This window comes from Psammomys obesus, unplaced genomic scaffold (assembly GCF_907164565.1).
Source record: "Psammomys obesus unplaced genomic scaffold, mPsaObe1.curated_primary_1811, whole genome shotgun sequence".
NCBI classification, from domain to species: Eukaryota; Metazoa; Chordata; class Mammalia; order Rodentia; family Muridae; genus Psammomys; species Psammomys obesus.
In genome coordinates, this window is record NW_026585987.1 from 7,684,907 (window position 1) to 7,701,768 (window position 16,862).

The 16,862-nt window shown below is 39.7% G+C and overlaps 1 protein-coding gene across 1 annotated transcript in view; it reads left to right on the forward strand.

Moving 5' to 3' along the window:
• Positions 1-16,862, forward strand: part of Wdr70 (WD repeat domain 70) — a gene marked incomplete in the record, with an annotated part of 139,360 nt that overhangs the window by 17,487 nt on the left and 105,011 nt on the right. The window contains 1 exon segment of the mRNA XM_055601069.1: positions 2,066-2,264. Coding sequence (XP_055457044.1) covers positions 2,066-2,264 — 199 coding nt within the window.

Below are 16,862 nucleotides of genomic sequence, written 5' to 3' on the forward strand. Positions count from 1 at the left end.
GCTTATGAACTAAATGAAAGTTGTATTGTAGACCTCAGTTAACATTCAGTTACAGATGTCTGTTTATAAGCAGTCTGCTGGGGAAACGGAGGGAGGACTTGGCCCTCAGCTGTTTTCCTACCCAGTGTGTACTGTGTGTCAGTCTTCAGCTCCTGCTCTGGCACCATACCCAGTCAAGGGGTACTTTAAATATGGAATTTTGCTTTCTATCATACTTTTAAAATTATAATTCAAATGTAATTTGTGGACTTTGTTTTCAAAATACTGAAAAATGTTATATTTTAAAAAATAATTTATTTGGCTTGAGGATATTAGAAGTAAAAAGCTAGAAATGGAGTTAGGAGCTAATTTTAGGCTTAGATAATGAACCGTGAAGTTAGCATGGATCAACTTAGTTTCCATTTAATGCTTACTTTTAGATAAGTTAGCACAGTGAAAGCAGAGCTGCTCAGGATCAACATTGTAGTTTAACATTTTCACTGGCCAGATAATTTTGCATTCAAAAAACTGACTTTTCATATAGCTGAGAATTTGGATTTTAAATATAAGGCAGAGAATTTGGCAGTGTACATTACTGAGTATAAAGTTACTCAGTTATTGAGATGTTTATTATTTATTGGACATCCTATGTGGGTAAACACTCTTAGGGAGTGAGGTACAGCAGTGAGCAAGTAAGAGCTCTGTTCTCATTATGCTCACATTGGAGGAGGAGCATTAAGGGAGATAACATACCATGAACAGTTAAATAGCCAGTCACATACAATAATTCAGCATTATGTAATGATGGAAAACAAAGGAAAGTTGTTAAGGTTAATGGTGATGGGTGGGCTGTGTGAAAGCTCAGAAAGGTGTGCTCCGAAGCCTCTGAGGAGGTGCCAGCCATAATGTGCAACAGGGAGAGTGGTTCAACAGAGCAAAGACCCTTATGGTGAACCCATCTTACCCTGCCCGCTTAGAAAAAAGGCCCATGGTGCTGCCATTGCATATTTCATTTTTTTGGAGGAGTTCCTAGCTCTTTATGTAAAGATGACATGAATGTTAGAAGGTATTCCTTTTAGTGTTAAACCTAGATGGAAACAAACATTCCATTTTTTCTCTCACGTAACTGTTGAGTGAACAAACACCATTTAGGTGCCAAACAAAGAGCAATGGACACAATAGAAATATCTACTTTCATGGAACTTACTCGAGGGGGATGTCAGTGATACTTTAACCTTTATGTGGTATTTGAAAGATTTATACAGTTAGGGATGCTCAACACTTTGGAGAGAGATAGAAGTGGATCAGATGGTTGTAGCCTTCATAATGTCTGTAGATATTTGATAGAGATCTTAGTGAGAATATGTAATAGTGAGAATATTTTCAGCATTGAAAAATATTTTGTGTTTTAGGATTTGTGTCCCAGAGTTCTACAATAATGCTTTACTTGCTCCTTCGGTGAACAGTGATTGGATTAAGTGCAGTTAGGCATTGATTACCTCAGTGGTTTTCATGATTGTGTGTGTGTGTGTGTGTATGTGTGTGTGTGTGTGTGTGTGTGTGTAGTTTTTCTTCCACATTCTGCTGTTCTCTGTCTTCTTATAATGACTTCATGAAGCTCTAAGGGAGAGTTGCTATGACCCTTTTATCTTTGACTTAGTGCTTGAGTGAGATAATTGGAAGAAGGTTTTTTAAAAAAAATATTTTCTTGACATAATTTTTTTTTAATCTTTTGCTTTTTTTCAAAAAAATTATTTTTATTGTTTAAACGGTCTTACTCTGTACCCCTGGCTAACCGGGAACTCACCATGTAGACTAGGCTGGCCTCAAACTCAAGGAGCTGCCTATTTCTGCTTTCTGAGTGCTGGGATTAAAGGTGTGAACCAGCATGCCAGGCAAGATAAATATTTAAACAATGCATTTATTCACATAATGTTTGAACTGCAAGTGTAATGTTATTTGAGAAATTATTTATTATAGGAGAGGTGGGATTTCCTGAGAACTTAGTGCTGTCTCCAGAGATACTCTCAAGAGGTGAAGGGTCTGCATCAGCAGAAGCAAAGAGTATCTGTTTCTGTGTTTTCAGGGACACAAGCAGCAGTGACAGTGAAGACAGTTCTGATTCATCTGATGATGAGTTAATTGGCCCTCCTTTACCCCCTAAAACGGTAGGAGAACCAGTTAATACTGTGGATGAAGATATCCTTGGCCCTTTACCTCCACCTCTGTGTGAAGAAGGCGAGGAAGATGATGATGATGAATTAGAGGATGAAGGAGAAGAAGAAGTAAGTACTCAGAGGATATGTATGAATTTAGAGCAGTTACATCTTTAAAATAGTATAGAGAACAGTTTCCTGCCACCACAGGGTGATTATAAAAATCGGACTGGGACTAGCTAGACGGCTTAGCCGGTAAAGGGGCTTGCCTTTAAGCCTCATGACCTGAGTTCCGTCCCTAGGACTACATGGTGGAAAGGAGAGAACTGATCACTCTACACGTAGACACAACATACAAAGAGATGTGATAAGTTTATCTTTAGTCAGTTTTAAATTTATTTCATTTTGTGGTGCTAGAGATTGAACCTAGGGTCTTTCTATGTTATCTAGGCTCTCTACTACTGAGGTAGGTCTCCAGCCCTTAGATGATTTTATTACTGTTTTCAAGTTCTCGCCTGAAAATACATTGTCTTACCTGTGTCATTTCCAGTATCATTCTCCTGATATATCATTCAAGAATAGTGACTCTAATGAAAGGCAGAAGAGGACAAATGTAACAGATTTTGGTAAATTGATATTACAGCATAAGATGATAGGCCTACATACAAATGTATCAGTAATCACAGTAATGTAAACAGTCTAATGTTGACATGCATAACACCAAGAGTCTCAGAATCAAAGAAGCGAGAAAGGCTCTGTGATTCTATTGTATTATGGGTGGTATATTCTTCTGCATTTCTTTACTTTTAACCTATCATTGTAATTATATTTTAGATATACCCAGAAGCAGAAAGACATACATGGTATATACTCACTTATAAGTGGATACTAGACATATATCATAAGATTAACATACTAAAATCTATAGTCCTAAAGAAGCTAAACAACAAGAAAGACCCTAGGGAAGATGTTCAATCCCCATTCAGAAGGACAAACGTGATAGACATCGGGAGCAGGAGAAGACAGGGAACAGGACAGGAGCCTACCACAGGCAGCCTCTGAAAGACTTTACTGATTGAGTTATCAAAACAGAGGCTGAGACTCATAGCCAAACCTTGGGCAGAGTGCAGGGAATCTTATGAAAGAAGGGGGGAGATAGAAAGACCTGGAGGGCACAGGAGCTCCAAAAGGAGACCAACAAAACCAAAAAACCTGGTCCCTGGGGACTCTGCAGAGATGATACCCCAACCAAGGATAATGCATGGAGAGGAACTAAAACTTCGCTCAGATGTAGCCCATAGACTCCGCCTCCAAGGGGACTAGTAAGGGGAGCAGAGGCTTTGTCTGGCATGAACTCAGTGGCTAGCTCTCTGATCACCTTCTCCTGGGCGGTGCAGCCTTGCCAGGCCACGAGGAAAACAGTGCAACCAGTCCTGATGAGACCTGATAGGCTAGGGTCAAATGTAAGGGGAGGAAGACTTCCCCTATCAGTGGACTAGTGGAGAGGCATAGTAGGGAAAGAGAAAGGGAGGGTGAGATTGAGAGGAGATGAGGGAGGGGGTCAAACCCGGGATACAAATTTGAATAAATTGTAATAAATGATAATAATAAAGAAAAAGTTAAAAATTTATTATTTATTAATTTATACAGTACTGTGCCTGCATGTAAGCCTGCATGCCAGAAAAGGGCACCAGATCTCAAAATGGTCATGAGTCATCATGTGGTTGCTGGAAATTGATCTCATGACCTTTGGAAGAGCAGACAGTACTCTTAACCTCTGAGCCACCTCTCCAGCCCCCTTGGTCAGAATTCTTATGCTGAAGCCTCGACTTCTAGGGTGGCTGTATTTGGAAGTGGGGTGTTGAGGAAGTGACTCAGGTTAAAATGGATTGAAGAGCCCATAGAAATTACATTCTTCAGTGAAGAGACATTAAGCTCTGTGGGATGGTACAGGCCTGTATCCTAGTCCTCAGGAAATTAAGGCAGAAGAATGACAAGTTCAGGGCCATCTTGGATTATATAGATCCTTACAAGACACTAGATAGTGTATGCTTATCTTTCTTTAGTTTCCTCCCAAGGCCGGAAGAAACAGCTATTTGAGGATATAGCAGGTCAGTCAGAAACCAAATTTGTCATCCCCTTGATTATAGCCTTCTAACACCCAGAACTATGAGAAAATACATTTCTGTTTTTACCTCGTTTGGTATTTTATTATGACTGATTGAGATGATTATTAGGATCCTGCAAGGCCGAGAAAAGGAGGAAAAGGATATTACAGATACATACATGAAATAGTATGCAAGTACAGATATGGTGGTGAAATTCATGTGACCAACACATAGGGCTACATTTTTTTTTTAAAAGATTTATTTATTTACTATGTATACAATGTTCTGTTCTGCATGTGGTTGCTGGGAACTGAACTCATGACCTCTGGAAGAGCAGCTATTGCTCTTAACCTCTGAGCCATCTCTCCAGCCCAGGGCTACATTTTTATGGTAGTGAAAGATGAGGTTGATTAGAACAAATCCAGAAAGCATGAAGAAATGTGGTCAGGGTGAGCAGAGTTTGATTGAGCCCTGTATCCCTTGTATTCTTGTATGGCTACAATTTTTAGGGTGTGGTCTGGGGTAAGTTATATTCTAGCAAGAACGATTGGAAGTAACAAATACTAGACAAAGGGGAAAATCAGCTTGTCTGTCAGAGTCAGTATTGGAAGGCCCAATACTAGACAAAGGGGAAAATCAGTTTGTCTGGCAGTCTTCATAAGGAAGAGGAGGCCTTTGATTCGGAACTGCTGTGTGAATAAACCCAAATTGTAGCTGTGCTGAAAAGTCAAAGTGCAGCTAAGTTAAGGGCTTCAAAAAGTCCATCGTAAGCTTAAACTGTTTATAGCTATTTTATAAATGTATAAAATTATGTGGCAGTCAAAGCAAGATTGTTAGTGATGTGTAACAGCTGGATTTTAAAAGAGCACCCTTAATGATAATGCAAAGCATATTAAGATTATTAGAGACTTACGTGGAATCCTCGGAGAAGAGACAGAATGGGATTGGGGGATTCCTTTTATCTGTTTTATTTTGTTCTTTCTCTTTTTCATTCATAGCACAGAATCTCTGAAAGCTTATAGCGGTTGTGGTGGATGAACAATTAGCTTGAAGACTCTGAATGGGAATGTAACCTTGCAGTGGCTCTCTTAGAGTATCAGAAATTGTGTTAACATCAAATGAAGGCTTCCAGTTTTCAGATTGATATAGTTTCATATTTGAGGAGTGGAAATATCATGCTGTGTTTAAAGTTCTAAGTGCGCACATAACTTTCCTGTATTCTTGTGTTAATTCAGATATCTGAGATGACAGCTTCTTAGGATAATAATAGAAATGGAGCCGTAGCCAAAAGAATTCTAATTATCTCTGAAGCACAAATATTATATAGGATATAGATGGATAATTTCACATTTACATTACAGATAATTTGTGTAGCAGTCTTTGTTTGAGACAAGGTTTCTCTGTATAGCGCCGGCTGTCCTGAGAATTCTCTCTGTAGACCAGGCTGGCCTCAACTTTGAGATCTGCCTGCCTCTGCCTGCTGAGTGCTGGGATTAAAATGCTCTACCATACCTGGCTTTGTGTAGCAGTATTTAGCCTCTATTTCAATACTGAACTCAAATATTCCAGGTAATTTTATCAGGAAACTGTTTTAAGATAATAATCAGCAAAACTATAAGAAATTATTTGTTTTATTGTTGTTTGTTTTTTTGAGACAGGGTTTCTCTGTGTAGCTCTGGCTGTCCTGAAACTCTCTCTGTAGACCAGGCTAGCCTCAAACTTCTGCTTCTGCCTCTTGGGTCCTGGGATTAAAGGCATGCATCACCACTACCCAGCAAGAAATTGTATTACCAGGATGCTGTCTACATTTTATAATTGAGGTGTTCCATTTGAGCATGCTCTAGTGCCTTTGAGTTCCTACTTTTGTCTCTCTTGTTTTTCATCAATCTTTTGAATCTTCTTTTCCTCCTTTTTTGTTTTTAGCTCTTTCCTCTTTTATTTACTCTTGGTCCTAAACTTATGAGCACACTAAAATCTTTTTATAGTCTGCTTTTTTCTCCACATTATTCTTTAATCATCTTTCTCTTTCAGAAGCAGTAAATGTTTCCATCTTCGCTGTTTATCTCTAAGTCCATGCTATCAGCTTCCACCTTGTCACTAAGACTCCTCACAGGGATCGATGACACTCTAAGTATCCAAATCCAGCTTGATGTGGTGGCGTAATTTCAGCACTCTGGAAACTTCAATGGGAGGATTGCTTTGAGTCTGAAGCCAGCCTGGCTGACAGGGCATTCCAGTCCAGCCAAGAAAGCAAATCAACAACAAAACAAAACATAATTAAAAGGGGAAAAATGTCTAAATCCAAAGATCTTTTCTCAGGTCTCTGTCTACCACTTCTGCAATATGGAACACGTTTGGCTTATGCCTGCAAACTCTTCCTTCTTTTTCTTTGAGCTCTTGGTTTGCTGCGTGTCCCTTGACTATTTACTCAGGAGATACATTCTTTGAACACCTGCTACGAGGCAGGGTCTTTCTAGTCATGGGGACACACAGGGCACAAAGTAGACAAACCCCAGTGGTATTTACATTCTGCTGCTACTTCACATTTTTTTGCGTTACCTGGTCATGGGCATTTTCTAAGGACCTCTAATTGCCTCCCTTATTACTTGGTCTTTGGGTAGTTTCCTGCAACTTCCTGCCCTCGTAACTACTCTTCACTCCTGGCAGCTAGTGAGTGGTATTGTACAGTCTAGCTTAAGATCTAATTTCTGACTTCTCAAGAAGCTTGTTCATATTTAAGCTCTAGGCTCCATATTATAAATTCAGCACATAAGAGATCAAATGTTGTTTCTCTCTTGTAGACTTCTCTTAGCTGGACCACTTATTCCACTAGCCTGATTCTGGGTTGCCTAGCAACCTCTGAGTTAATCATAATCACCTGCCGCTGCCATGTTTGTGCCAGGTGTCCCCCAGGTGTGTGCTGGATATAAAGAACATGCCGTCACTGTGCTCTCTCTCTCTCATTCCCTCCATTTCTCTTTCTCTGTCTCTCTGTTTCTTTCTGGGGAGACTCTGCTTCCCTCCCACTTTCCACAATAAATCTCTTTTATACCAGATCTGTTCTGTGGCATTCCTTATATATTATAATGCTGGTGCCACTGTACTCTCTCTCCTCAGTTTCTCTCCCTCTCTCTCTCTCCCTCTTTCTCTGGGACACCCCTCCTTCTCTCCCCCCTTTCCACAATAAACTTTCTTCCTTATAACCAAATAGGTTGTATCAGTATTAACCCTTATTATAACACCTTTGCTGCAGGATCATCTGTTTCAGTACTTTCTCACTGCTGAAGGGTTAAACTCTCTTTAGTACAAATCATGCCCCAGCAAAAGTACTTGCTCCTTAGGACAGGAGCAGGGTGGGGCACTTCATCTGTGGATTTCTGAATGTAACTTAAGCGTGTGTTGCTCAGAAATCTTCAGATCACTGTTTTATTTTATAGAAAGCAGCCAAGTTCAGAGATGTAGAACAGATGAAAAGACACACTGGGACAACATGGCATAGAATAACTTTTAGGTACTATTGATTAATTTTATATCTTACTTGATTCCAAAATGATTTGATATAGTAGTATAAGAAAGTACAAACTCGGGGCTGGAGAGATGGCTCAGTGTTTGAGGGCACTGACTGCCCTTTCAAAGGACCTGGGTTCAAATCGCAGTACTCACATGGGAGTTCACAACTCTCTGTAACTCCAAGATCTGATACCTTCACACAGACATACATACAGGTAAAATACCAAAGCACATAAAATGAAAATAAATAAAGTTTAAAAAAAGAAAAGCACAAACTCAAAAGAATGAAGATAAAATTAATACAGAATATGGGAAACCAAGTTGTGCCCTCACGGGGTGAGGTAGAAGGTTAGGGGGGTCATCAAATTTTTGCCATCATTGACACCCTCCCTCCTTTATAAAAAAAGGTTTGTCTAGGGGCTAGAGAGGTGACTTAGCAGTTAGGAGCACTTGCTGTTCTTCTAGAGGACCTTGATTTGATTTCCAGCACTCAGATGGCATCTTAAGCCATCTGTAGTTCTAGTTCCAAGCGATTTGATGACCTCTGGCCTCCGAGAGTCCCAGCACTTGGAGGTAGAGGCAGGAAGATCAGTAGTTTTAAGTCTAGTGAGTTCCAGGCCACATAAGGCTGTGTACTAAGACCTTGTCTCTAAAATACAATATTCGGTGTGCACACGTGCGCGCATGTACACACACGCACACACACACAAGAATAAAAAACGAAAACAACAACAATGCTGCATGGATATTCTCTTTAAAATTAAGATTGAAATGTTAACTATTATGTTACTGTTTGCTGGTCTAGACAGTTTTTGCTAATTAGACAAAGCTGGAATGATCAACCCCACATTGAAGTCAGATTATTAATCAATATTAGTTTTTTCTTAAACCAAAGGGACTAATTCACCTACCCAGATGACTTCATTTTGTTTGAATAACATGTAGTTCACAGACTTAAAAAATTCAGAGATTCTCCTATATGTTATACACACACACACACACACACACACACACACACACACATATCTGTTTGTGTGTGTTCTGATATATAAGAATAGTACTTGACATTAGTAAATCTAGCCTTTGATGTATTTGAATATGAAGGAAAATATGAGACTTTTCAGCGCCTAAAAGAAAGACAGTACAGTCACTGAACATTCCTCTATTTTCTTTTTTCTGCACAGAGATGAACTGATTAGCTCATTACTTGCTTACTTTTGTCTAGCCATGAAATGATAGATTTGCTCTTTACACCCGGGCTGCACTTGATATTTAACATTACCCGGTCCCTTGAAGCTGGTCTGTGGCACGTAGCCCACCTATTTTACTAGTCAGTACATTGTTGCCTCAGAAAATGCTAAGTAACAGTGGTTTAACAAAGATAGGAATCTTCTTTCCCCATGAGTCAGACATTAAATCAGTTTGTAGGTTCTGTATATCACAGATAATTACTTTTTTTCCTTTTAAATTCTGTCATCATTATTTGAGCTGTAAGATGGATGTTCAAGCTATAGTCATACTTTTTGTAGACCTGTCAGCAGGCAGACAGAAGAGATAAAAAGGTTACTTACTTATTTTGAACCTAAGTCTTTCATTTGAGAAGTATAGTATTTATTTTTGGATACCAAGATTCCAGCTAAAATTTAATGCTTCTTATACAATGAATGGATAACAGTAGGTAAAGCATGATCTGTACCACAAGCATGTATCTATACTCCATGTTGGATTCTTGGTTATTGTAGTTGCAAATCTTATCTTTGGATTTAAGCATTTTAGACATTGTTTTTCATAATGTATAATGTGTTTATGTCTATGGGTAATATGCTTATTTGATGTCATTCGTGCTTTTTGAACATAAGCTACTTTCTCCAAAGGAACAAAAGACTGTATATACAAAAACAATGTGTCATTCAGTATTAAAAATGAATGCAAAGACAGCTACTTTGGGGCTACAGCTCAGTTAGAGTGGTTGCCTAGCATGAATTTGATCTAGAGTTTCCCTTGCTCTCTTTTTCTCACTCTGTGCTAGTAGGGTCATGAGTTTGAGGCAAGCTTGAGCAAAATAGTAAGATTCTGTCTTAAATAAAAGTACAGAAAACAGTTTGTGCCTTCTAAAGCAATCTTCACTCTCTTAGGTTTGGTTTCTGTGCCAGCATGCAAGAATTTAATGTGAATTCTCTCATGTCTGTCTGGTTTGCTGTTTGATTATTTTCTTCAGAAGTGAAGTCTTTGCAGTTCTTTGAATTAAGGGAGCAGTCTATACAACTAGGCTTAGTGAAATTACTTTTGTGAAGGTAACTAGATATGTGTCTAGTTCATTTGCAAAGTCATTGAAATGCTTCTTTGGGAAATGAAGGCAGAGATTGCTTTGTTTGTTGTATTTGTCATACAGAACCATTTCCAGTAAGAGGTCTCAGTAGAGAATGCATATTTTAAATGCTTCCTTTAGCTAAAGTGATAAATCAATGAAACATGTTATAGAAGCAAATAACTTTCCTTCAGTTGAATTTGATTAGCCTTTTTAAAGGAGGTTTTATGGTAGCCCCATTGTTTCTACAACTAACGTGCAACTCAGTCCTCAATTCTTTTTTATGGACATGTCTAAATCTTCCATCAGAATAGGCTAAATTAGAAGCCCTGAATAACAGGTGTCGCTGTCTTTTGCCTATTAAACCTCTTTGACAAAGGAGCCTGCTGGTTTTCAGCTGATCCCAATACAACCCCTTGTGCTCCTTTTCCATCCTGTGTGTTCATTAACCTTTGTTTTGCCTTCCCCTTTGGGCTGGCTGGTTTTCTGTCAAGTTGACACAAGCTGGAGTCATCAGAGAAGAGGTAGCTGTGGGTGAGTCTGGGTGTATGCAAGTGTGGAGGAGATTTTAGAGATTGATATGGGAGGACCCAGCCCATTTTGAGTGGGGTCAAATGAATTGAATGTTTTTTGTTTTTATATTAAAATATAATTTTATGACATATGAGCATTTTTTTTTCTTAAATCATGTATCCAAATGGAAGTAGAGATTGAAGGGACTCTAGCCAGCCTTGAACATGGCAAACATGGCCCTGGCAGGCTTTGCTCTTCTTCCCTGGTTTTCTGCCTTGCTAAAAAACCGTTAGATCACATTCCTAAAGTTAGCGACCAAGGTCTGGTCCCTTATTTTGGCCACTTCCTTCTCCTGAGGTTGATTATCTATCAAGGTCCAGCTATCAAAGTATTGAAGTTCAGCAATCAAAAGCCCCCTTTGGCTCACATAATTAACAAGCCCAATTAAAATTAAATACCTCATCCTAATGGGGGGTTTCCCTCTATTCTATGGGCCACATCTGTCTCCTCTCTCTCTAAAGGCAGACCTTTATTCTTCCACACCTAGACAAATACCCCTCCCCTCTCCCTTGCTCCTTCCCACTTCTCCTCCTTCCTCTATCTCTTGCCTTTGTCTCTTCTCTGTTCTTTAAGTGAACATGTTTCTTTAGGAACCAGGATGTCTGCCTTCTTTAAATATAGTTATATAGTAGTTAATGATCGTAAGGTAGAGTGAGGAGAAATAAGCCATGTTCCTGTGTCCTTCTAGTCTGGGCACTTTGTAAAGAGGGTTTAGAAAAGCACCGGAGCACATAGTGCTTAGGACACTATAAACTGCACTACTAAACTGTCTTTTTAAATTTTTTTTTTTTTTAATTTATATGAATGCTTTGTTTTCACACACACCAGAAGAGGAAATCAGATTCTATTAGAGATGGTTGTGAGCCACCATGTGGTTGTTGGGAGTTGAACTCAGGACCTCTGGAAGAGCAGTCAGTGCTCTTAACTGCTGAGCCATCTCTCCAGCCCTAAACTGTCATTTTATTACCTTTTTTGTTGTTGTTGTTGTTCAGCATCTTGCTATATAACCCACACTGCCCTGGAATTTTTAAAAGCTCCTGCCCCTTCCACAGCTTTGAACCCTGGTGGCTGGCTTTCCCTTCCTTTGCAGTGCTGGCGATTGAACTCAGGGCCTTTGAATGAACTGAAGACATGACTGTTCATGGTATGGTTAAGGGGAAGGTTTTTCTCGTAGATGTGAGGGAGGGAACACCAAACGCGTCTGGAGGCCAGCACGAGCTTTGGTATGCTAATGGGCACCACAGGTAACCATATGTCCTTGTTGCCGCAGGTGAGGGGAATGACTTCTCCTGGTAGATGAGAGCCAGTTTCACAAGAACCCAAGGAATGCTGGCCCTTATCTAACTGCCAGAAGTCCTGCTGTAGTCCTTGTTGAGCCGTCTCAGGATATTTGGATAGCCTTGTTGGGTGTGGGGAACTGGAGTTTCCTTTGGACCTGGCAGCCTCATTGAACGTGTTGGGCTCTGCCAAGTGAGTGACTTCTGCAGCCCCTTTAAATACGTGCATTTCCTTCAGCAGCTAGCTAGCACGCGTGTGTAGTGTTACTGTTTAAACTGATGGACTGGGAATGTTAATATATTAATTCTTTTAATGGCACACTTGCTTTTTACTCATTTTTTAAAATTCAGCTTTACATATCTGGAAGGTATTATTCATTCAAATAGAATGAATTCATTCAAATAGAATTTGAGCATTTTTTAAAATTTTTTCTTGGAACTGAATAAATAATAGTTCATGGGAAATGTCACAGAAAAGAGTTGAAAAATCATTTTTTTAAAAACAATTTCTGTTTGTACATAATCCTGTTTTTTATAAGGTGAAGGAGCAATTAAATGGAGACTTTGGAATTATTGAGGGTTTCATTGTCCTCCTGTTTTCATTGCTATCCTGTTTCACATTACTACAGAAAATTACAAGTTTGAATTTTATGACTGTAACTAAAGGCTAAATGTAACAGTGACTTTTGAGTTGAGAGCACCTGTTTTCTATGAACTTTGTCTGACTCCCTGGCTGGCACGTTCTGTGGTAGAGAGTCCAAGTTTGGGCCACCACTGTGTTTCTCTGTTTTCTGGTCTGAAGCCTTTCATCCCCTTGGCCTTGGTCACTGCCAGCCACCTGTATCAGTCAGTCTCCCTCCTTCATGCAGGGTGTAAGGTTGGAGAATTAAAAGTGCTGAAAGTTCTCACTAAGTTTTTAGGTGATGAGATAATGAAACAGTTCATGGAAACTATGTAAGGGGTCACCATAAATAATGTAACGATGCTGGCCTTTGTCAGTGTTGTCTTCTTTTTTTGAACAAAATTATTTTATTTGTTTGTGTATGTGTGTCTGTGCGTATATGCCTGTGTGCATGTGTGCAAGCAAAGGCATGTGGAAGTCAGGGGACAACTTTCCAGAGTCAGCTCTGACCTACCACCGTGTGGATTGAGTGTAGGTCCCAAGGCTAGGCGGCAGCTCCCTCTACCTCCCGACCCATCCTGCCCTTCCTGTTGTTTCATTGTTGCTTTCTGGTCCATTTAGTTTGAGGCTGGCTTTGAAGAGTTGTTTTATTTTTTTTTAAACAATGTGAGGAAGCTTACTGACTTTTAACTTAAGAGGATAATTAATATTTAAAAACATTACACCGACAGAGTTCTGTCAGCAGAGGATGCTAGAAGCTTTCTCCCAGAGTCCACAGTGTGAGCCCACTGTGCTCTATGTCAAGGCCTTGTTCTCTGAAATGGGCACTAGGGGGAAGGAGAGACATGTTGCAAGAATCTATTTCCATTTCCAACTGTCTCCTGTTTATAGAGGAAGGGAAAATGATTTTTTTTTTAAGCCAGGTCTGGCCTTGAATCTCTTTGTGAATCTTCTGCCTTTGCCATCCAGATGCTAGGGTTACAGGTTTGCCCATCATGCCTAGCCTAAGATTTTCGATCAGTAATAATGTCTAAAAATTGGCACAAGTGAGTTGTCGATTGAGATAAATGCTGGAACAGTTTTAAAGCACATAATTTTAAATTTCATCTTAAAGTTTTTTAGTTAACAGATTCCTAGAGGATAAGGATTGCTAGCATTTAGGCACTTTATTAATTTATGTTTTTATTTGTAAAGTTGAATAGTATTTATACACAATTAAATACTATAAATCCAATTTTGTCACGTCTCTACTCTAAACCATCTAGTTCATTACTCTCATTTGGTAAGTAATTCAGGCTATTTGCCTTGGCCTCTGAGGTCTAGCGTGACTTGATTTCCACAGAGATTTTAGACTTTTATCCTCTTGTTCATATCTCTCTAGCTATACTGGCCTTTCTGCTTTTCTTTACTCAGCCCGAATGCTCCATATGGAGCCCTTGTTTTGTCTGTCCTATACATGGCATGATGCCCAAAGCTTTTGATGGCCTCTTGTCTTACTTGGATCTTTGCTTATATTATAGTCTCCTGCTGTTTTATGTCGGTCCACTGCTCTGCTTGCTGCTTTACAGTACTTCCTGTCACAGTACATGCTTGACTGCTGGTTGGTTGTCTCTTCTCTGCCCAGAATGAGCGCTCTGTAAGGGCATTCACACGTCCCACCACTGCTGTATCTCCGGGGGTTATAAAGGCTCCTGGCATCAGATATGCCCCCAAGAAATATCTGTTGAATGAAAGAATGACCATTCTTGCTAGTGTTCATGCTTCTCTCTAGCTGTCTCACTGAGTCATGCCACATGTGATCTGTTTTCAGTTTTGCTTTAGAGACTCAGGAACTCCTATCATCCCACTCTGGTAGGATGGTTCTGCCACAGTTACCTTGCAAAGGCATTGGCCATTTCAAGTCCTCAGTGCCAGTTAGGCCTTTCTTGTCCATTCAAATTCTTTTTGCCCCTGAGCAGTGGTTTTATCTTGTTCAAAAAACATCTTGTGACCTGCTATAAATGGACCATGATAGTAGGGACTCTTCTTTCCTTTCTCCTCTTCCTTCTTTTTAAATGTTTGCGTGTGTGGTGTCTGGTGTATGTACCTGTGTGTATGCACTGGCCAGAGGAAGGTATCATGTGCCCTGCTCTGTTGACCTCTACCTTATTGCCTTCAGTCTGTCTCTCACTGGATCTAGAGCCCAGCTGACAGCAGCAGTCCTCCTGTCTCTGCATCTCAAGTGCTGAGGCTACAGATTTATTTTATTATTATTATTTTTTTTAATGTGTGATGTAAGATCTTGTCTTTATGTTTGCCTAGTCTAGCTCTCATCCACTCAGCACTTCACCAGTCTTGGTTTCGCCAGTTTCTTTACTCTCGGTGATCAAGATATTCTAGGGAAGACAGACTAGTGTATGTAGACAGTATGAGGCATATTTCAAATGCAAGATGGGGTGGGGGCTGTAACTGCTACATCTTACAAGTTTTTTTGTGCTCTATCTGCATGTACACCTGCATTCCAGAAGAGGGCATCAGATCCCAGTATAAAAGGTTGTGAGCCAGGATGCAGTTGTTGGAAATTGAACTCAGGACCCCAGGAAGAGCAGACAGTGCTAACCGCTGAGCCAACTCTCCAGCCCCCTACAAGTTGTTTCAGTGTGTAAATATCCAACATTACACTGTGGTACACATCTGGCAAGATAACTTGTATGTGAATTGTATATCTTGATGATGTAAAGTTTCACTAAGTATGGAGAAATGCTATTCAAGAAGTTCTCTGCTTCCTCAAAAGCCATGTCAAATGAGGATCCGATCAAGTTAACCCAGCTTCTAGTGGAAGAATAATGATTTGAGTATGCTTCACTGTATAGGATTAAGAGGTTGAGAAGAGCTGTCTGAAGGGTTTGAATCTTGTTTTCTTCAAAAATAGCTTTTTATACAGGTGTGGTGGTGCATGCTTATAATCCCAGCACTGCAGAGATGCAGGCAGAATGATTAAGAATTCAAGGCCCATCTGACTTGGTGGCCCAACCTTTAATCCCAATACTTGGGAGGCAGAGGCAGGTGGATCTTTGTGGGTTCAAGGCCAGCGTGGTCTACAAAAACGAGTCCAGGACAGCCAAGGCTACATAGAAAAACCTTGTCTCAAAAACAAACAAACAAACAAACAAACAAGCAAACAACCCCTAAGCTAAAGTGTGTATCTATATTATTTTCATTTTTTTAAAAAAGGTGAATTTATTTATTATGTATACAATGTTCTGCTTGCATGTGTGCCTGCAGGCCAGAAGAGGGTACCAGATCTCACTACAGATGGTTGGGAGCCACCATGTGGTTGCAGGGAATTGAACTCAGGACCAAACAGACAGTGCTCTTAACCTCTGAGCCATCTCTCCAGCCCCCTCTTTAAAACTTAATCAAAAAATTGTTATTTTAAAATATATGTATTTGTGTTTATCTGGGCTTGGGTATGTACCCATGACAGTAGGGTTATCAGATCCCCTGAAGCTGGAGTTACTGACAGTTGTGAGGAGCCCAACATAGCTGCTGGGAACTGAACGCTGCTTCTCTGGAAGAACAGCGTGTGCTCTTAGCCACGGAGCCATCTCTCCAGCTCTTCACTATCTGCTTTTAAAGCATTTTCATCTCCTCTCAAGTGACTCTGTGATCTTAAGCTTTTATTCCTATCCTTTCCCAACCCTAACCCCCGCTCCTAGGAACCACTTATCTGCTTTCTGTCTCAGAGATTGCTCTGTTCTGGATATTTTCTATCATGGGAATCATACGCTGTGAGGTCTTTTGTGTTTGGTTTCTTTTGCTCAGCCTAGTGTTTTCATGTTCATCTGTGTTGTATCAGAGTCAGTGCTTCATTTGTTCTTAATTGTCACATAAAATTCTGTTACCTGATAAACCTCATTTTTCCATTTATCACTCCATAGACATTTTCTTATTTAATTTTTTTTTTGTTATTTTGATTAATGCTGTTCAAGTGTTTATATGGTTCTGTATTTTCTTTTTTAGAGGGGTGTGTCTACAAGTGAGATTGCATGGCCAAGTGATAATTATGTTTATAATGCTTTGAGGAACTGTAGATTTGTTTTCCAAAAGGGCTGAGTCATTTAAGACCTGTCAGTGGAGAGGAGAGGCTCAGCCCACCTACACCCTCACCATTGTTTGTGAGTCTTTTTTATTGTGCAGTATGTGGGAAGTGGTATTCATGTTTGGTTGTGATTTTAATTTTTGTATTGAAACATTATGTTGAACATCTTTTTATGCTATTCCTGTTTATTGGTTATCTTTTTTAGAGAAATGTGGTATTTAGAGATTTTAAACATCTTTTTTTTTTTT